This window comes from Mugil cephalus, chromosome 1 (genome assembly GCF_022458985.1).
Source record: "Mugil cephalus isolate CIBA_MC_2020 chromosome 1, CIBA_Mcephalus_1.1, whole genome shotgun sequence".
In the NCBI taxonomy this organism is placed as follows: domain Eukaryota; kingdom Metazoa; phylum Chordata; class Actinopteri; order Mugiliformes; family Mugilidae; genus Mugil; species Mugil cephalus.
This window is the reverse complement of record NC_061770.1, coordinates 7462902-7484478: the sequence shown is the minus strand read 5'-3', so window position 1 is coordinate 7484478 and position 21577 is coordinate 7462902. Positions and strand designations below refer to the sequence as shown.

The following is a 21577-nucleotide window of genomic DNA, read 5'->3' as shown; positions in this document are numbered from 1 at the left end:
ACTGTTTATTTGGGTGGCTGGAAGGTTGGCCGTTAATAATTAACTTTCTGTGGGTTTCTGAATCTATGTCCTCGATAACACATGTAGTTGTGTTACATTAAGCAGGGAAGGGGAGAGCAGATCCATTATTCATCCGTGATGACTGGTTTATCGGCTCGGGGGCTGAAGGTCCAGTCTCCCAGGGCTAGGCGAGGGGCCGAGGGCGGATGAGGGAGCTTTTAGATAGCCAGCACATTTCCTACACGGCGTGTAGGTGACCGAGGTGAAGTCCTGTTCTCCAACAAAACCATCCGGGGATATATTATCTTTGGCTCTATCACATTTACGATGACAGGTTGATGACATGAGCAATACGCCGATTTCACCTGATGACCTGATGGTGCACAGCTCAGCAAATTTACAACAGAACTAATTACCAGCAGCCTTGGGACAGATCGGGACAGTGAACTGTAGCAATAGTCTGTTTACTCTGGTCACTCTGCATTCTTTGGGGAGTGGTCTATTTTTGCTCCTAGGCCTTCCTGAGTAAGCCTAATGTTACTCCTCCTCATCTCTAGGGATGCTTTCACACATTGCTGCACCTGCTTGGTGGCGTTCGCACGAACTCTGGTGTGCTTCTTCACGCTGCAGCAAAGGTCGGCAACTGTGAATGCATGATTCATGTACGCGGGAGCCCGGCCTGACAGGTCAAACGTTTGCATGCTGGATGAGACTGCATGGTGGGCGTAAATAAAAAGATTCTTCTTATTCATCGTGTTAACTGTTTATTGCGTATGCTCATATGTAAATACTCTAGAAAACCGTAAAGCAGCGACCTCATAGTAACCTTCCTCCCAATATATCGAGGCTGGACTCTTTTAGGATCCTGTTTGTACATTTTGTGCTCAGTAAAGTGCAGCAGAATTCCATCATGTGTTTCCATGTAACTGTGTTCACGCAGCATGACCGTTATCCAAACTGCCTTCAAATTGTGTTACCCGTCCTTCCACTGTAAGTCCAGCTTTACTCGTCATGGTTTGTTTGTAACCAGTGGCTGAACCCAGAGGCAGAAATGCATCACACCTCAAGAACCGCAGGCGTAAGGGTATGGACGCGCCATTAACGAACTGCTGGCAACGCCGCCTCATGCCAACTGAGTCTGGACCAAAAAGTTGCCCTTGAACACACCACAAAGAGTGCAGCCAAGACCAGCTGGTACATACGCTCTATGCCTGGATGAGAGTGCATACTTATTCATTCTAGTCATACAGGGCTGGCCTCTGTTATGCTGATAAGTTGTGCAACAGTTTATTCCTTCTCGATGATAATGAATGTTCTGACGTGATGAAGATGTGAATGATAAGATACTTCAGCGTGTTCCCTCTTCACTATGTCGTGTGCCGTCAAAAAGGGTCACAGATGTTCACCAAGACAACTGCTATATTTCATTTTATGGTGTGGTCTGATTTCCTGATGTGCAACACTGGGAATTATTATGTATCAATAATTCATACCAACTCCAGCTTTCAAATGATAGTTTCTTCTGTGTCAGAGTAAAGCATCTATACAGTTCATTTCCAGCACTGTGTTTAACAACATACCGTCATAGGTTCCACTCTCCAGCAGCAGCCCACCTTCCTCCAGGTCACGGAACTCCCCCACGCTGATGAAATTGTAGTCCACCCCGGGAACCTCACCCTCTCTGGGCTGCCGAGTGGTACCTGCCAGAAATGCCAAAGTTTAAGACAGGGAGAAACATCCAGCCAAGCGGAGTAATGTGCCAGTCAGTGAAAGGGTGGAAGGGGGCTGGAAGTGACAGCGAATTCAACATGCCCGCAGGGATTTGAATCCGAGTCCAGATACAGGACCCAGGGGAGAGTCTGTGCCTACATCATGAATAGTGATCGGAGCTGGTGCCGCCAAGAGATGGGTTCATTATTCAAACATGGAACAGAGAGGAAAACATCCTCGACGCAGCAGCACAGAAGTCAGAATGCAGCGGAAACGTAACCGGAGATAATGAATAGCATTTTAATGGCACGCTTTGAGCGCGTGCAACAGCACCACTTTAATTCTTTAGGGACACAAATACAATAGCAATTAAATAAATGAATGAAGTATCAGTGAGCTTTGCCATATTCGCTGAGTAATTACTCTTTACACTTTACAATGTTCAACCCTAAATCCCATGCACAGGTTTGTTTCTAAGGCAATTTAATAGAAATGTAGATGTACTGTAAAGTGGTGATGAAACTATGACCTTTGCCAGATCTTTTGTGGGCTTTCATTTCTTGCAATAAACCAAAAACCGAATTTGTGATCTCATATGCTCTTGTTCCAACAGCACTGTTGCTAGTTAAAAAAACATTGCTTGCTGTTGCTGATTTTGGAACAGATTTGTTCATGTTCATAAAACAGGCCTTAAATAACACCACAGAAGTAAAAAGCAGTGCCTATGAGCATAGTGTACTGTCTCCTTAATGTGACGTGGGGGGTGGGGGTCAAGGTAAAAAACAACCAGAGAGGTGCAGCGCTTCCAATTCCTGCAGAGTTAAAATTAAAAAGTTAAATCCACTGTGGATGCTCTCAGTTGTAAGACACTGAAGACATATCGCAAGGAAAATCATTTTACACTCCCTAATGTGTCCACTTTGCTTAGCGTTATCTTAGATGTAATCAGGGCTTTTTACCGAGCCTCGGCTAAAGTGCTCTGCTATCTGGCTGCAGTGCAGGCACGGGGGGAAGTCAGAGTTTAATAGAAACCTATCCCCCATTCTTCATTTTCTCCGTGTGTCAACATCCATCCTGACTGCAGCATGAGCCGTCACATCTGAAACAGCTTAGTCTGTTGCAAAGACAGTCTTTTATCCTGTCAAACAGAGCAATCATAGGAGGGGAAAAAAGAAAGATTTATGAGCTTGTTTTTGGAAGAATGAACAGGTAAATGTGGTTATTCCGTTTCTTTTTTTTTTTTTTTTTTTTTTTTTACACACAAGCAAGATCTGGTTTCTCACTATGGCAGTTTTTCATTCACATGTCACCATAATGCAAAGCTGGACGTATAGGGTCAAAGCTTAGAAGAGGAAAGGAGTTGAGGAAGAGTGTGCATGAAGCAAAGCATCTCTACGGTCCCCTCACCAGGAGCTGCAATGATTAATTATTTAATCGATTACGCAGAGAACAGAAAAATATTTTAAACTAAACTGTTTTGATAACAGCTGAATTTTTATGAGTCATTCTTTTAGTCCCACGTGATATAAAACTGAGGATCTTTGGGTCGTCGACTATTGGTCCAAACAAAACAAGGCATTTTAGGCCAAATCTTTACAGTGTTCAATTTACCTAAAGTTAAAACAAACAAGATGAAAAACTAATCATTTATAGAGCCATGGTAATATGGAACAGCCTGCCTGGAAGTATCATACGAGAAATAACAAATATCGTTTGCACAATTAACCAATGTAAGCCTGAATGGTTTTATGAGATCAAAACTATAAATTTCTAATGCAAGTAAATATATAACTGACCATCTGACCATTTATGAATCATGCTAAGAACTACAATCTGGTGTTACTGCTACCTGGAACTAGGACCTGCACTATACGTACTATATGTATGATTTTCTTTTTTGTTTTGTAGATTGTTGTGAGGTGTTCTTAAGTTGTTTTGTTGTGTGATGTGTTTTGAGTAGTTGAGCAGTGCAGTATACAGATAACTGTGTTGGGTGTGGACTCCAGGAAGAGCAGCAATGACCTCAGCCAAAGCTAATGGGGATCCAAATGAATGAGACCAAATTTAATGATCTCTAACTTTTATAAAGGCAGAAAGCTCACCGACTGAAAACAGGAAAAAAAAAAAAAATCAACCCATTTATCAGCAATGAAACAATCCTGTGTGGACCTCATGTCACAGAGTAAAGTATTTCCACCACTGCTGAGAAGAACTGCTAAACTCCAGATCCTAGAAGGACAAGGGGCATGTCACTGCAAGTTCTCACTGGGGAACAGTGCACTGTTTTAACTTGCATTTAGTGTATCTGTTCTTTGAAGAGATGAAACAACTACATGGAAACAATACTGGGTCTTTTGGGGATATTATGGCTTAACATCAAAACACGGCTCTCCAGTGTCAGCCGTGAAATTTTTATGTTTCTCCTCCCGCAGGTTGAAAACCACAAGCCAAGTGACAAGTGTTGATCAGAGAGATGCTAACTGTAGCAAATGGATTTTTTTAAAAAAAAAAAACAACAAAACAAACAAAAACCATATTGGAATAGATTATGACAATATTTGTTTTGCTCCGCTTGCTGCATTTAACCATGTTCCTAAAAATCTCATTTTAAATAGCGACTTTAATACTTGAAAGAAGCTTCTTTAACCTCTCCTCCGATTGAAAACCTGTTTTTTTTTTGTGTGTGTGTGTGTGTGTGTTTTTTTTTTGTATGTTATTTTGCACCTTCCTTCCTCCCGTTTTTTAAAATCTTCCGGTGAGACTGGTGGAGCAGATTGCTGTGCCGTGACAGATATTAAAGCCCGGGGAAGGAGAGAGGTAGTTGTCAGTAGGGTTGGGATTTAGCAAAGCTTCGAGGATTGTGTGGCGACCTGGACCCCTGGTACTGTCTTGAGCACCTGTCATCTTTTGTGGGAGGCGAGTGTGACACCTAATGAAGCCTGTGCGTGTGGAGTGGAAGAAGGAAGTCGTGCTTCTCTCTCTCCCTCTCTGAGACTGGGCTGCAGTAATGAATGCGGGCATCATGCTGTAGTGGCAATTTAGGCCCCTCGCAGGGTCACTGTGCCTCAGTGCTCCGTGATGAGCCACTGGCACGGGCCTGAACGAGCCGAGCGGAGAGGGGGCATATGCTGAGCTGCTGAAGCCAGACTGCAATGTCCCGCATCATATGCATGGCACGCGTTTCCCCATCGCCCATGATGACTCATTAAATATGACGGAGAATGTGCAGAATTTAGCACAACTAGGACATTATGTGCGCTATAAGTCATTTAATGGGAACTCATTCGAGCGTTTAAGACGCAGTAGATGTTGTAGAGATATGCAGGAATGAAATGTAACTACGCTGTTTTCATTCAGATTCTATGACACCAAACAGGGACGTTCATTCAACGAGAGGAGAGAGAGGAAGGCCTGTTCATTATTTAATCAGCCACTTTGCCTTAAAATGAATAAAAAAAAAATGTCAGAACATTTTCCGGATGCTAACTGAGGGTTGCACAAGTAACAAATACCGTGTCAAGCAGTGACAAATGGCAAACATATTCATATTTCTTTTTAACTCATCTGTGCAGAGCAAAGAATATTGCAGCTGCTGTTTTATTTACGCCTGTTGGCCTTGTTGTCCATTTTAAAAATCACTCGGGTGTAAAAGCAAAATCATTCTGTCCCCATTATTTATTCTTCCGTTTTAAAAGAAGAAGAAGCAGCAGCGGAGCAGGCTCGAGAGGGAACAGAGAGAATGATTGATTTTAGCATTACTCTCTCACGCCATTAACTAGCAGCTAACAGAGGCCTATTATCAGAAGATGAAAAACATAGTCATCACCCTTAATCCAGAGTTTTTGTTTCAAAACTAAAATAAAAGTGAAACCGAGAACATTCGCAATATCCCTCATTTTCAGCACGGCCTCTTTTTGTACAAGCCCCGGAGTCTTGAAACATATTTTACTCACTGTGGATAAAACTCCACATGAAAGTCTGCGCTGGTTTCCCCAGGAGACCTGTGTCACATTACGTCTATGTCAGGGTGATTTATTAATTATGTGAAAAGCTAAGTTTTGAACTGGAAAATCACAGTGGTCGACTTATGAGTGGAAGAATGAAAGGAGAAGTGAGTGAAGGCATTACATTACGACCACCTTCCTAAAACTGCGTTGGTCATACCAGGCTTCCATTGCTCCGTGGTCCAGTTCTGATGCCCAGACGCCCACTGTTGGCGCTTTTGGCAGTGGACCGGGTCAGCGTGGACACCCTGACAGGTGTGTGGCCCTAAGTGTTCAAATTGCCATGAACTGTGTATTCTCACTCCTTTCTAGCAGAACCAGCATTAACTGCTTCTACAATCTGAGTGACAGAACAGTAGCTCATCTGTTGGATCATAATCTACGTGCATCAGTGAGCCTTGGCTGCCCATAACCCTGCCACCAGTTGGATCACGCAGGAACGCCCCACAAGAGCTGCAGTTCTGGAGATGCACTGACCCAGTCACCATCACAATTTAGCTCTTGTCAAACTCACTCAAATCCTCACATTTGCCCGTTTTTCCTGCTTCTAATCAACGTTGAGCACAAAGCGATCACTGCCTGATATATCCCTCCCACTAACAGGTGCCACGATGAAGAGATAATTAGTGTTATCAGCGTCACCTGTCAGTGGTCACAATGTTACGCCAGATTGGTGTGAATTTGTTATTTATGTTTAAAAGATTTAAAACGCTAAAGACTTGCAGGCAACAACAAAGTGTGACGACGAGTTGTACCACAGATGAGAACAGACTCGGCTCCATCTGGAGAGGTCGGAGGGCAAGAGGCAGGCCCAGAGAGAGAGAGAGAGGAAACCGAAGTGCCCGAGGCAGAGGGGAATACTCACAGGGAATGGTGCGCAGGTACAAGTTGTCCCTGATCACCTGCTGGAGCTTATGGTCCAGGGAGCCCTTTTGAAACTGCAGACTGAGGTAGTGACGCAAATCAGTATTCAACACCTTTCCTGGAGAGGAGAGAAGAAAGCCCTTGGTCAGTCAAAGAATTAAAGCACATGAGAAGGTGGCACATAGTTACAAAAACAACCACCACACTGACGACTACATTTCTGGGACGGGGATAGGGAGGGTATTCTAATATTTAAATTCACGACCAAATGTAGCCCAGGGCTCTGTGGGAAAGCAACACCTGCTACACACCTCAGATCAAAAAGGGCCCTGTCGGGCAAGCTATTATTTGTACCTGAGAAAAGTAGGCGCTAAAAGTAGGCGCAAAGGTGGCACACTGCAGCTGTCACACGCGGTGAAACATTAATTTGGAGAGGGTCTTTTTTTGAAATGCAGAATGGAAGCGGGACAAAAGGCGAGAACACAACATGAGGACTGTTGTTTTTTAAGGAGCAACAGCAGTTCAGGTATAGTCTGAGGGTGTATCAAGGCTGCGCGGAGAAGAGGAAGACGTTAGCGTTCTCTTCAGAGCGGTGGAATGTATGGGAGGCAGGATGCACAGAGAGATGAAGGGAGCGAGAAGAAACAGACAGAAATCCCTCGCGTTTGCTGCAGCGGGGCTCTTCCTCTGTGCGGACTCCAGCTGTGTGTGGAGCACATGATTCTTTCTCAAAAAGGGACACGCTTTGAGCGAGCCTTCTGAAACAAGGTGGGCATCAATAACAAACGGTTTCCCCTCAAAACTGCTTAGCAGGGGGGCGACACAATTACAGAGGCAATCTTCCACAGTTGACTGAGGCAGTGAGCACAAGGACCTGCTATCTACATCAGGCAACATATGCCGCAGTTGACGGTTAGCACAGTGCAACAACGCCTGCTCAAAACTGTATCTGAAATGCAGATAGGCACAGCCAGAACGTGCTCAATATTATTCGACAGAAAATCAGATCAGTGGCACAATCAGAATGAAAACGTCTCTTTTGAACGCCACAATCGGAACGGAGGGAACACGATAATTCAATCAGACTGAGTTGGGGTAAACATCAGATGATGAAAAAAGCTGAAATTGATGTTTGCAACACTGCTGAGAACGTGGGTTCATCTTCTTCAATTCTAAGAGTTCATAGTTGTCAGTAAAGTTGGGAGAAACTTTCCTCTTCCTTTGTTATATTTCCGGCTGATTTGACGCTCAGCATGGGCCAGAACCATTTTATGCACGTGGAAAAATATACACCGATCAGCCATAACATTCAAACCACTGACAGGAGAAGTAAATAACACTGACCATCTTGTGACAATACAATGTTCTGCTGCGAAAATGTGGACCTGGCATTCATGTTAGACATGTACCACCCACCTAGATCATTAGACATAGGACCTAAAGGTCCTCAGTAACAACAATGTGTTTCCAGACACCACAGGACCTACACAATATTGAGAAGGTGGTCATAATGTTATACCTTATATCCACGTAAGCAGTTAAGTTGAAATCTCTATTCGGATTGTTTCCAATCAGCTTGGAGAAACACTGAGCCGCGTAGCCGCTGCCTGCTGAAATCTCAGATAATACACCTCTCAGAGCATGACACCTGCAGAGATTGTAAATACGTGATTTTTTCCTCCCTCCATTGTGAGGCTAATTCAGCTGTTAGCTAATCTGCTGATGAATATTTGATCATGCTACACAGTTCGGAGTCAGCGCACCAGACTTCATAGTATGCAACGATCGTCCGCATTACCAGAAGTCATGGTAGATTGGCTTTGATCTCGGCATGAAATATTCTTCAACTGCACTTGGATCCCTCCACCAATGTGGACTCGCTCGCACGAGTACAAAAAGAAGCGCGTTCCAGCCGAACAGAAATTGGCAGACAGAAAGTGAATAAAAATGTTCATACAGCATAGTAACAAAGAGAAATATTCCCACAGAGTGAGTAATGAAAATTTTAAAGTGTGTAGCATCCAAAGTGTCCCGCACTCTACAAGAAGTCTATTCTGAAATTTGAAGATGTTTTTTTGTTTGTTTGTTTGTTTTGTTTCATTTTTTATGACACCCATTTTCAGCAGGGAGCAGTGAAGTACACTCAACAAATGGGGAATAAAAAGCTATCACCTACCTAATTCAAAAATATTGCAAATTAAATTCATTCATATTCATATAGTCGATAAGGGCATAAAACACCAACTGCTGGGATTGGGAACTTTATTTTGACTCTTTTTTGATGAGTTTTTTTCTTACTGGTTTGTTCAGCAAAACTCACTATTTCAGGCCCGTTTTCTCTGCCAACACACACAACGCGACGGTCTGAGCGATTCTGAGCCCCCCGGCCGCTCTGTGCGCGCCTGCTGATTTACTTAAGTTGAAATGATCCAGGAGCTGCGGCCTGGCACAGACGCAAGCTAGAGGCAGGGTGAGGTGGCTTCTTCATTATGTAACTACACGGCCTTTTAACACGATGAATGCCAGGAATTTAGGTCAGGGCAACAAAAGCTGGGTTTGGCTACGCATCGCAACTCAAAAGCCACAAGCCTGCGGTGCATGTTCCCAAAAGCCGGGAGACATCGACCGAAACCCCAAATTCTAATTCCCATCCCACTGGGTTCACGGGCTGTTCACATGTTAAAGGAGACGGGAGTGATTTGAGCTTGGGAATGGCGCCGCCCCCGAATCAAATTTTCACACGCTGCCTTGAAAGATCGGCGGGTTTTTACTGCAAACGGCGAGTAGTGCTAATTGTTACAGCAGGATTCCTCCAACTAAAGGTGGCTACCCCACTGGGCCAACAAAATCACTCTCTCTGTCTCACACACACACACACACACACACACACACAAACACATGCAAATCATCTCCCCATGCCCAAAGCAAACTCCCACTCAAGTGCCTCTAAGAGGGTAGTCTTTGTGGCCCGCCTGTCAGGTTGCGTTAGCCCCGTGCATCACAGAGCGAGAGGATCTCTCTGCTACCAGCTAGGTTACGAGGCAGCGCCTCACCGGCCGGCCGGGCCGGTTGTACGAGGAATGAGGGACACAATGGTAGCCTTTGTGCCTTGTCATCTGGCTGTTAGGTGCTCTCTCTCACAGTAAGGGGGAGGGGGGAGTCGGCTGGGAAGAGGGGAGCTGCAGTTCAAGGATGGGGAATTATTAAAAACAAAGGCAGCGTGGGAGGGGCGGAGCGGGGGATGTTTGCGGAGAGGAGTAATGGGTGATGCACGGGAGCGCGCGTGGAAAACTCACAACGCCCCTCTCCTCTTGCCCTTTCATCATGATTCTATCGCTCCATCTCTAACTGTGTGCCTTCGCCTCCCTCGCCGTGGAGATTCATCAGCCCTGGCAGATCCCCGCACGGCCCCTCACACCTATGTTTGAAATCCTTCTCTGAATTGCTATCAGCCTTCCGCGGGTCTCTCCCTTTTCTTTCTCCCCCAGCGCTCGCCGCTTAACCTTTGGTTTTTTGTCTCATATCGCAAATATTCAGAGCGATGCGCGAGCCCGCCCGTCGCCGCAGCCCTTCTCCCTCTGCCTTCAGCAAATAAAAGGCTCCGTCTAAATCTGCTATTAGTTTTCTGTAAGTACATATATAAAGCGAGAGGAAGAGAGGAGAGGAGATGGGTGACTTCGATCAATGCTAATAGATCTTCAGAATGAAATCATACTAGAGGTTAGGCTCGCTGTCTAAATCACTGACGCACGCACAGAAATGAAAACAAAGCACATGCCGCTGCTCGTCATCTTTACCGCTACGCTGTGACTCCTATACTTTGGTGTGTCTGCCATGGGAAACCGCTCGGCTCAGCTCACCTCACCACACCATCTGTCATTTTCTGTAACTGATGTCAAAACTATTGAAGTGCTTTGCAAAGCCTCTTGTCAGCGGGAGAGGAGTTGTTTTTCGGCTAAAAGGCCGGACGAGAGCTTCAGCTTATGGGCCGTCACAAATCAGATGAAGCAGACATGGAGAGTAATGTCAGAGTTTATAAACTTTAAATTGTTCACTTTTCTTTTTCTTTTTTTTTATTTCTTACAAATATACAGCAAAATTGAGTGAAAAATACTCCATCTGCCACCTGCTCTCAGGCTTCAGCAATATGCTTTGAGCTCTGATGAGCACTCTAGTATTTAGGAGGTACAATTTTTGCCATGTTCACAGCTCTTATTAGATACACTTTAATTGGAGGGAGGCGTTACATGAACGGTTGTGGAATCAAACAGCAGTTCATCCAAGGTGGTCAGGGCCGTGTGTTGCAAAGTTTATGAGAGTCCATCCAATGGTAGGAAGCTCTTTGTGCTGCTAGAAAACGCAGGCACGTCATAGCCTGGAAAGCAGCCTGAACTTCCCCAGCCCAAGACAATTTTATGGGCAATCTGCAGTTGCTCCATTGGGAACTGACTATGCTGAACCAATCAAAACCTTTGGGTGGGTTTTGTGTGGTGATGGACAGAAGTAATCTGGGAATTTCATCTGGCTACACCAGGCAAGGGACCTCATCTTTTAGGAAGCATAAACTAACTTGATTTATTGTACAATTCATCAAATAGCTATTGAGATAATCTACTCTGACAGCGGTGGACCAACAGACAAACCAGTGTCATAAACATGTTTAAAAGTAATGTCCATGAGAGAATGCTAGTGGAACCAACAAAAATGTTAAATGCATAATAAATGCTAAACCGGACTATCCTGACATTCTAGTTGACCATTAATTGTCGCACACTTTGTGCATGATGATTTAAATGCCTTTGTCAAACTGTTGTGGCACTTCTTTAAATCCTTGTTTTTCAGCAGTGTTGAACGTCTGCATATCTTTGGCTAATACTGTCACGATATTAGTTAGGCTAATTGTCTCGAGACAGACGGTGGCACTAATGCTCAGCTCAGGTGCCGTTAAATCACATCAGCGCCAGTCAAACCATAGAAGGTGGAACAACATGTACACAGTATAGTGATGGAGAAGTGACATCCCTGTTGTGATCATGCTCATCACCTGCGGTCTTTTTCAGAGGCTTGACATGTCATTTAAAAAGGCGTTCCTCCTGTAGGCCCGCGAGACCTGACGGATCTGAAAGATCTGGCCGGCAACGCCCCCCTCCTTCCTACGTCACATCTGCTGCATGACACCTCTATAGACAAAATCAATGTTTTATGTTTTTGAGCCATCAATATCAACGTTTTTCTCCATCTGGATTGGTGCGGACTGACAAGTGTCTTGCCACACCAGCATGGCCTTGCTTCACCGGAACCAAGACAATGGCCCAGCAGTACAGATATTTACCCAGGCACCCACTAAACAGCCAGTTCAATTAAAATGGCCTTGCGTAGACACAATACTTTTTCTAAATGAAAGCGGAAGCAATGCAGAGATGTCACCAGCAGGGGTGTCAGTGGGCGTCTAATGAGGGAATTCTCTGACAGTAGAGCGGCTCCGGAAACATTGCGAAAGCCCCCGCCATGTGCTAATTACCACCTTGTTAGGTTCATTTGGCAACTCAGGGCAGCAGAATGTCTTGCCTCATTCTGTATGACAGGCAGAGGAAGAGAGACTCCACAGATTATTGGCATCTCAGGGACGCCCAGGTTCCCTCACTCTGCCATTAAAACAGCAGCGAGACAAATAAAATTAACAATTAAGGCATGACTTGGTTTCTGTCCAGAGAGCAGCAAACATGCAGCACAGGCACGGACCACATCCTTAAGAGCCATGATCATAATGTAACTAGTACTATTTCTCCCCCTGAAATGGGAGAGGTGTGGACTGTTTTCCTGTCGGAGACAGGCTCCGTTGCCCTTGTGGCCACTGCTTAAGCGGAGAGCTGTAATTGGGCAACAAAAAGGAGTCTGTGTAAAGTCAATTAGTGGATGCAGAGCCCAAGAGATTAATTGCGGATGGGGACTTTGGGATGAAAAATGTTACATGAGAGAAATCAATGTCCCCAATTGCCCCTTTCTCCCTTCAGGATAGATACATCCTTCTCAAAATCCAATTAGGCAGACGGTATTTTAACATAAGGCCTGTCAGTGTGACTTGGGTATTGTGGCTATAAAATGTCTAATGACCAGGTCGAAAGCCCTGTTATACAAGAACAAGAATGTCCACACCTCGATACAATGTGACTTCAATTCACATGATTTCAGGATGATTAATGACGGAATCTGTGAGCCGCTAGTATGAGTCTCCTATTGATAACACAACAAAGGAGGAGATGAGGCGCGAGGAGAGAAGTGACTCTTCCCGATACTATTTTGAGCTCGCAGTGCCACAAGGACAGTGGCATTATCCGTCCACCCTTGACAGAATAGCGCGATCAACTCTTTCAGCGCATAATTGAAAGGAACGATCTTGCTTCACATTGTGCACAGGCTTAATGTTGTGGGTTTATTACAGCCAGTGTGATAATCATCGGCACACTCGGCGATACACACAGATGGTGTCCCAAATCACTCGGCATTCACAAATATGTTGCCTGCGACGAGTGGCTTTGCCGGGTCTTGTTGGCCGACTGTACTAAATATCCATTATGCCTGAGATAAAACGGCTTTAGTGCATTCTTGGCTCATTTAGCAGTACACGCCTGTTCTATTGATACGAAGAGTATGTGTGTAAGCAATGTCACAACTTTACCGTGGCCAGCCAGAGTGTGTTTTGTAAGTGGGTCTAAACGAATTCTTGCTAAATGAGGTGAGTTCACATTAAGTCTACGTCCTCCCCGGTGAATGTGCAGCAAAAAGCATCAAGGTTTTTTTTTTCTTCTTCCTTTTTCCTCCCTAGACAGTGAGATGTGACCTTGATCTGTCCTTTCTAATCCTTTTGTGGCTTAGAGGAAGACATTTAGAAGAACGCTGAAAAGAAGTTAAGGTTGAGCCTCTTTTGTCTCGCCTGTCCCGTTTGGATTCTCAGCTGGGGCACGGAGGTGAAAGAACAGGCACAGTCACCCGACGGTCATCGCAAGGTAATGAGGCCTTCTCTTTTATTCTGTCCTCTTCCTGTTTTGTGGAGCAGAGTGACAGATTGTAGTATTAAATCCTACTTCGCTCAGAGTCCATATGAAGGTGCTTCATTGCTTTTTGCCCTTCAATCTGTTGGGTTCAGTGCAACTGAGTGGACTTTGAGTGGGAAAAAGATTCCCGTGTTTACTTTCTGTTTATGGCTAATTAGCAAAAGTTGCATTGCTAATACGGTAAAGTAACTAGAGTAAACATTATAGTGTTAGCATTGTCAGTGAGCATGACTAGGCATGTCTCAACTGTTTTTTTTTTGCTTTTTTTTTTTTTTTAAATTAATGGATTGGGCTTCTGTGTTTAAAACAAGAGAAACGTTTCCCTGAGGCAGCAACATGCTGAAAGATATTCCAGAGCGGGTTATGGAGTTTATCGCATCGAATAACTAGCCCATTTCTGTAACACAGGTTTTCAACCGTCCCTTGGAGCTTCTGGAGCCAAGAAACACTGCTCTAGGGAGATACCGCATACCCCGACAAATCAAATTTTTAAAAAATGGGGGTGGAAATTGTGTTTATTTAAGATTGGATCTGGACTCGGATTGGGCAATAGTGATTAGCTCATTATAACCACTGTCCGTAGACTCACAGGGTTTCGACTGTGGTTGTAGAGTCTTGGATAGATCAGCGTCTGTCATTAAATTCAATTCAGACCTGGAATCAAAGCAAACTGAGTCTGGTAAAAACTGTTTCACTTCAGCACAAAACTGCTCAAAAAGTAAATTTAACTATCAGACATATCACATTACATCTATTTCTGTAGTATTTACTACTATAAACCAACAAATAAATGTAAATCACAGCTCTACTGGTTGGAGAGTTCCAACGGCTACAAATCTCGTCTGTGACATTAATGATTTTGTTTACTTATTAACTGACTGGTGTTTACAGTCTGCTCTGTATCCCATGGTGATTATTGCACGATCAACTGAGCAGGAGGTCAGGACTGAACGAAGTGCTGAGACAAAGAATGAAAGCTGTAAATATCAGAAAGAAAAGGAGTTTGCATGCTCTCTCTGTGTCTGCGTGGGCTCTCTCCAGGTACTCTGTCTTCCTCCCACCGTCCAAAGACATGGACATTAGGTTCATTGGTGATTCTAAGTTGGTTGTCTGTCTCTCTGCGTTAGCCCTGAAATAGACTGGAGATCTATCCAGAGTGTACCCTGACTCTCGCCTGATGACAGCTGGAATAGGCCCCAGGTCCCCCACGGCCAGATCACAGGGGGTGCACCAAAACTTGCCTGATAGTAAGTATTCCGGCATCGTGCCAGATCTCCGGCGTGTGGCGTTCAATCGCGATTTAAAAAACGAGATCAACATTTAGAAAATGTTGATGCGGGGTACTGTCAAGTTCGAGCAGTCAATTGAGCTCGTCTACCAATGGAATGAGTGTAACGTAGCTTTCCCTCTCCAAACTAACCAATCACTAGCCAATCAGAAGTGGGGTGGGGGTGGGTCTTGGGAAGCCTGGTTGATCCAGCTGCTGTTGCTGCATTCAAGACAGCTTAGGAAAAAATGAGCTCTGAGTTGTCAAACTGAGAAATGACTGCTTCCAAAATAAAAAATTCTGGCTGTATGGGGTGGGGCCGCCCCACTTTTCTTAGATACAGATAGGTTGGGCTCCAAGGACAAAAGGTGCCGCTCTAGAGGACAAGCAGTCATAGAAGATGAGAATGAAGATGAGTGAGAAAAATCTGATCAGCCAGGCAGACTTCGACAAGCTGTGGAGACCTCTGTCGTCCTGCAGAGGGCTCAATCAAATCTTTCCAAAATCCCAAATGCAGGCTGCCACAAAGAGGAGAGAGGGATAAAGCAAGGGAAAACGAATGAAAAGAGGGTCTTTGGACTTTTGCACCTGTCTCTTTAACTATCCATTTGTCTTTCATGGCGAGGCTCCTCTCTCACAGCTGCTCTACTTTAAACTCAGACAGTGACGTTAAGGCCCTCGTATTGAAATGTTAACATAACGCAGTGAAGCTGGGGAGGGGCACGCATGTGTGAGTCCACGTCCCCATCATTCACCTGGGCGAGCTACTGGGTGACGAACAGAGAAGAAGCAGCTCCCTCCGGCACCCTGCTTCATCAAAAGCCTTCTACTGTTTACCATCTCGGTGGTTTGAAGCCTCCATCCCGCTCTACCCGCTCGCACACACACACACACACACACACACAGCAAACAAAAACGCATGCACGCTCGCAAATGATGCCTCCCGAAGAGGCTGAATGAGAAACAGGAGATCAAAGAGCACGGCAATCTTTTTTTTCTTCCCCATCTCCATGATAGAGTCGTCTTGACTCTATCCCGCTGCATGGAGAGGAAGACAAAGGGTGCCACTGTCATCAGTGGATCAGAGAGAATGGAAGGAGCAACATGAAGAGCGATCAAGCGGAGCGTTGCTGAAGAATCAGAAAGACGAGAACCACACAGGGATAGATTGAAGGATTCACACAAAGCGCTAGATAAAAACACTAAACAAATGAATAATTAATTAGATGGCTGCGTTAAAGGAAGGCTTGCTGATAATAATGATTATTTTTCTTTTTCTTTTAAGCAGGGACAAGGTTGAGGGCGCTGCGTAACCAGGCAACCAACCAATTAACAGTAAACTTTTTCTGTGTTTTAAGAGCAATTAAAGTAATAGGAGACACTGGACAGTGGCGAGGTTTCCTCAGTCGATATGAAGACACAAAAAACTGTTGTGTGAGAACGCTCCAGAGCTACAGAAGCAGCATCCGCACCTCTGTGGCATATGGTTCTACAGAGCAAGTAAAGTGATGCGCTCTTAGCCTCAATAACTTGGCCTGTCATTGACAATATGTCGCCCAATGCATCAGAGAAAACCCCAAGGGACACAAAAAGTCTTTCCCTTTTCTTTCCCTTCTCGTACATACATACACTTTTTTTTTCACCCGGGAAAGAATACTGTGACATCTGCAAACACACCCAAGCGTCACTGTTACATCTCCGAGATTGAAAATTTAATGTGACGGTGACAGCGCGGCACAACTGAGTAATTGCTGGTGTAAAATGCGACACGAGAGATTTACAAGGGGTCGGCCAGTGACCGAGGTATCCGCTCTCAAACACTGTGTGGTCGCGGGGGTTTGCCTGTATGATTGTGGGAGTGTAAGGTCTGTCTGGCAGTTCCTGGTAGTCCGCGGTGACGTTTTATGCATGTCTGCTAATAATGCACACAGCTGAGCAGAAGGCGCGTTTTTGTGTTGGAAAGCGTCGCCCGAGGAGCTGCTGCTGCTGATTTGATGTGCCCATGTCTCATTGCCGGGCTGACCCAGATGCTGCCTCGATTCTCGCGCTCATCTCGCTGATGTGGGCACACACCGCGGCTATGTTTGCGTACATTAGCGCTGAAACAATTAGTTGATTAATTGATTAGTTAATTAATTAGCACAGCAAATTATCAAGTGAAAGCGGGAATAATTTGCCGGTCTTGTGTAATGTGTGGATGTGCTTGCTTTGCTTCGCAGGGTTTGCAAACGTGTGTATTCAAGGAATTAAAAGTACATATAAGGATAAAGGTGCGTTCTTTGGTTTAATTTAAATTTAAATTTAAGACCAAAGCATCACTAGCATAAGCATATTCTTATGCTAGTGTATCGAGTTGTTCCTAAACCGTTCTTGTGTGTGTGCCCATGTCAGGCTGCATCCTGCTGCCATCAATTGTCACAAGGTAGTCACTGTTATTTACTTTTCCTGTCAGTGGTTTTAATGTTATTCTCGATCAGTGCGTGTACACACACAAACCTATTCACAAGATAGCACCTATGCACAGTTAATGGGGTATTTAGTTTAGTGCCGTTAGGCAGAGGGGACAAAACAGGCTCGTTTCCAGGACAGAGATCTCTATCTACAACCAGATGGGAGCAGTGTGTAGAATGTGTAGAAGGGGGTGCCTTGGGTCATGTGTTACGGTGCGCGCTCTCTGTGTGTGATGGCTTTGTTGTCGAGCTCTGAGATGTTGGTCCTGGGGAAGCGAAAGATTTTGTGGGCATCGCGTGTAATGCGGATGAATTTATTCCTGCTGGATGCAGTTAACAAGGTGAAGACAGAGGGGGGAACACCAGAGTGTAAACAGGTTGAATTATACTTTTATAAAGCCACAACAGAAGGTGGGGGTGTGGGCGGCAACACAAAGGAGTTTAAGTTTGTGGATGTCAGAGAATCTTTGTTGGCAGCGTTTGTGGACATCAGTGGTGTGATGTTCAAAGTTCAGGTTATTGTCCGGGGAGAGTCCAAGATACCTGAATCGGTCCACTATGTAACAGATTCATTATTGAAACAGGTAGGGGTGTCGGTGGACCACTTCTTTTGTTTCTGCCACGTTCAACTGCAGGTAATTGAATGTTTTTTTGTTTTGTTTTTTTGTACAGTGTTGCACCTATGGTGTTAAATTTCACACTCCCTTTTTAGTCCCAGATGGAAGAGAAAACCTAAGCGTGCTCAGAAAAATAGAAAATTCTAATGTGTAGTGGCAACATCCATCGAAGAGGAAGATCACGAGAGGTGGAAAGCCATAGAACAGTTATCAGAACCTGTTTGTGTCACTTCAATCAACTTCACCAAAAACTGATTCCGTCTAATCTAATTTTTACTATGTTTTTTTTTTCCCCCACAGACACAAAATCCATTTATCCTGAGTATTACCACCTCTGCAGGCACTCTGACATTTCATCACTACAAAAACACATCAGATGGTCCTTGGCTGGTCCTTCACTCTACTTCCTTGACATGTGCTGTCCCCAGTAGTTACAGCCAAAAAGCAATTCCAGGTCCAGAGAACGTTGCATGCACTGTTTTATAGCAGACCGGTCCTTGTCGTCCATCTCCAGGAGGTTAGACAGGAAGGGTGCGCCTGAAGAGAAACCACTCTCCAACATTACAGCTATCCATCATGTGCCGCGGCTTCTGGCCGCAGAGCAGGATGCTCGCCTATCACCGAAATGAGTCAGCTGGCTGGACTTCAGTTATTCCAGCCTTGTGTCCATCTTAAATCCCTCTCGCTGGGAGACGAGAGGGCGGCAAGAGCTGCGGTGAAAAGCCTCATGCACAGGGGTAGGCCCGTGACTCCAGTTTAGCGAAGCCTATGGACAGCGCTCGGCCACTGGATACAGACATTTAGACCGTGATTTATCTATGTCTCTTTGAAGGCGAACACAAGGGGCTGCTCAATAAGCTGGGCAGTGGCTCAGGGAGGAGAGGGCAGCCGCATCAGTCACTCACAAGATGAAAAGGCTTTACCAGCCAGACGCCGGAGAGCAGATAAGAAGAGAATCAGATGTGAAACGTCCCTACAGTCTCTGCATGTCAATAGAATATTTACCTCATGCTGTTTTCAAGCCCCCCCACCCCTTGTCGGGACTGAAATTTCCATTTTTTCTACTTTCACAAAGGAGACTTAAGTTATGTTTAATAAATATATCTTCTACATGACCGATGGACTGGGGGATTAGAGGGCGATAGGGGAGGAGGGGGGGTTAGCTAAAGCACATCAAAACGAACATCTGTGTGCTCGCCGCTGTTACACACAGAAACGGAGTTTGACCGAGTCAGCCAACTCTGGGGGGATTACGGTTTCCGTGTGCCTGCGTACGCGTTTGTAGGTAAGCGAGCGAGTAAATGGAGCACGCTCGTAAACGCTCTGCAAATACATCCCTATAGGGTGCAGCGGCACTAAAAGAGGCAGCGACGATAAGCCGGGAGGAAAACATGCACATTTGTTAGATCCACAGCCAAAGATCCAGCAAAGCCCCGAGCCGCTTTATTAGCATCTTGAAAGTATAAGTGGCTTTCTGTCAGGAGCGCGCAGTGCCCGTGGAGTGCAGGGCAGTAATGACACCCAGGCTGAGTGGGTGAGTCACGGCGTCGTGTTGCTCAGGGACTCGTCCAGTCACAACGGATTCAGCGGAGGCCGGTCGCCTTCCTGTTGATCTGCAGCGCTTTGTTATTCTTATGACGTCACAGAGCTCACCAGAGCATACCACTGGTGGGGATTTTGGTGGACGAATCTTTTCCATGCGGGATGCTTCTCAGTCTTCTCGTATGTAGTCACACACAAACAAACAAAGGACTGGTCATCCCCTTTCAAACAGAAACCTTAAAAGGCACAGGATGGTCTCAGTCATGACCGAAGGACGAGGCGCAGGGACGAGCCAGATACCTCCAGTGAGCCTGATAAAACTTCAGCACACATCAACGCGCAAAACCTCAGCTATGTTATTTCAGAGACATTCAAATGTCAATACAGACTTGAGGACATGATCACCCCTGACCACAAACACGTCGACTCACTCCCCCTGACTCACTCGGTGGTAATTATCCGGGTTTGTTTCTTTTTTCCCCCGCAGACGATCTTCTGAAGCACCCAACTGAGAACATGGTGGACTGTAAGACACAGGGGAAATGAGGAAACATGGCGGCGAGAACACAGTGAACTCACGTGGCTAATAGAAGGTCAAGGATGAGGGAGAGAGGAGGTGAGGGAAAAACACAGTCACAGAGGGTAAAATGTAAAAATGTTTACGGATGCGATGATGGACACTCAGTACAGTACCATATACTGCTAGTGTACCGAGCGTCCATCTTCAACGCGCCCTCCGTTCTGAGGCATGAAGGGATGGATCCTGAAGTCAAGCGCCTCTTTTGTGCTCCCCTCGCACGCTCCTGAGTGTTTCTTTTGACAGCCGAAGGCTTTGCCATCTCTTAGCGTGGCGAAGTATGTCTCGCTGTGAAACAAAACAAGCTCTGCTCTCATCTCCGTGCAGTGAAAAACAAGTTTGGTGCTGGCATCTGTGAGGGAGAAGGGAACGGTGTGACAGCCCAGGGTGACAGCTGAAAAGCACCCTTCTTAGTTATTAAGTTGGATTTTTTTTTTGTTTTTTAATCTTCAATATGTCAACCTACGGCAAGCTTCTAGGGAAGTTTCTGTAACGCAGACGTTCCTGCTTTTATTATGCAGCAATTTAAAAAAAAAAAGCCAAATTGTAAAGCCATCTCAGGTAGAAACGAACAACCGGACGGTCAGTCCCTGTCGGGCCACATGAGAGAGCTCACGCTGGCATTTGAATGCGTCCACTAATTACAGCGCTGTCTGTGGAGAAATGCCATGTAGTGTGTTGTTCAGGGAAAATGTTTTTCCTCACAAATGGGTGCGGAAACTTGTGCAAAGACTCGATACGAAGAGCGTAGAGTGTGTTTTAAAACAGGGCAACAGGATTGATATCTCTTTTTCCTTTTCACCCAAAAGTAACAGCCAACGGGAACACACACAGAACAGGAGGTAACATACGGAGCACGCGTCCCAGGGAGACGGAAGTGGAGCCCGGATACCGACCATTTCCTAAGACAATGATAAAATTTAATTAACTGTGAGATACTACTGCGGGGGAATTCATACCACTCGCCGTGGTAATCTGCTTTCCCCGAGAATATTTCCGAGCAGGATTATCAATGGAAGACGGAGCTGGCAGCTGGGCGAGGACCGGGTCCTTGCGGCAGGGGCGTCATTCCGCGAGCGCAGGGTTTCCCATTAAGAGCGGAAAACGCACGGCGGGCTGCTGCCTGAGATGGGAGATTAGAAAAAGCCCAACAGGAAGCTCTCAGTCATGTCACATTTGAGGAAGACCGGGAGCCAAACTGTAATAACAAGAAAAATGGCTCCATTTAGCGAGGACTGATGATGCCGCCGACAAAACAGCGTCGCGCCGTAGTTTAATATTTTAAGTGTGTATCTGCCGCAACAGCCTCGCAGTCGTTCAATTATGAATTAACGCGACACACTAATTCATGTAAATGGTTTAACTGCGGGGATGAGATAAGCTGCCGTAGCAATCTGCATATCTGGGAGTGCGCGTTCAAAACTATGGAGCCGAACTTGGTTTACATTACATTTATATATTAGCGTAGCGCCTCAGCGGTTGACTCGCTTT

The 21577-nt window shown here is 45.4% G+C and overlaps 1 protein-coding gene across 4 annotated transcripts in view; it reads right to left on the bottom strand.

Annotated features, from left to right (window-relative positions):
* magi3a (membrane associated guanylate kinase, WW and PDZ domain containing 3a) overlaps positions 1-21577 on the bottom strand; it is a 108679-nt gene that overhangs the window by 36360 nt on the left and 50742 nt on the right. For all 4 annotated transcript variants that reach the window (XM_047569239.1, XM_047569323.1, XM_047569078.1 and 1 more), the window contains exons 2-3: positions 6580-6696; positions 1581-1700 (exon numbers count right to left, since the gene is read on the bottom strand). In XM_047569239.1, the coding sequence (XP_047425195.1) occupies positions 1581-1700; positions 6580-6696 (237 nt within the window). The remainder of the gene's footprint in view (positions 1-1580; positions 1701-6579; positions 6697-21577) is intronic.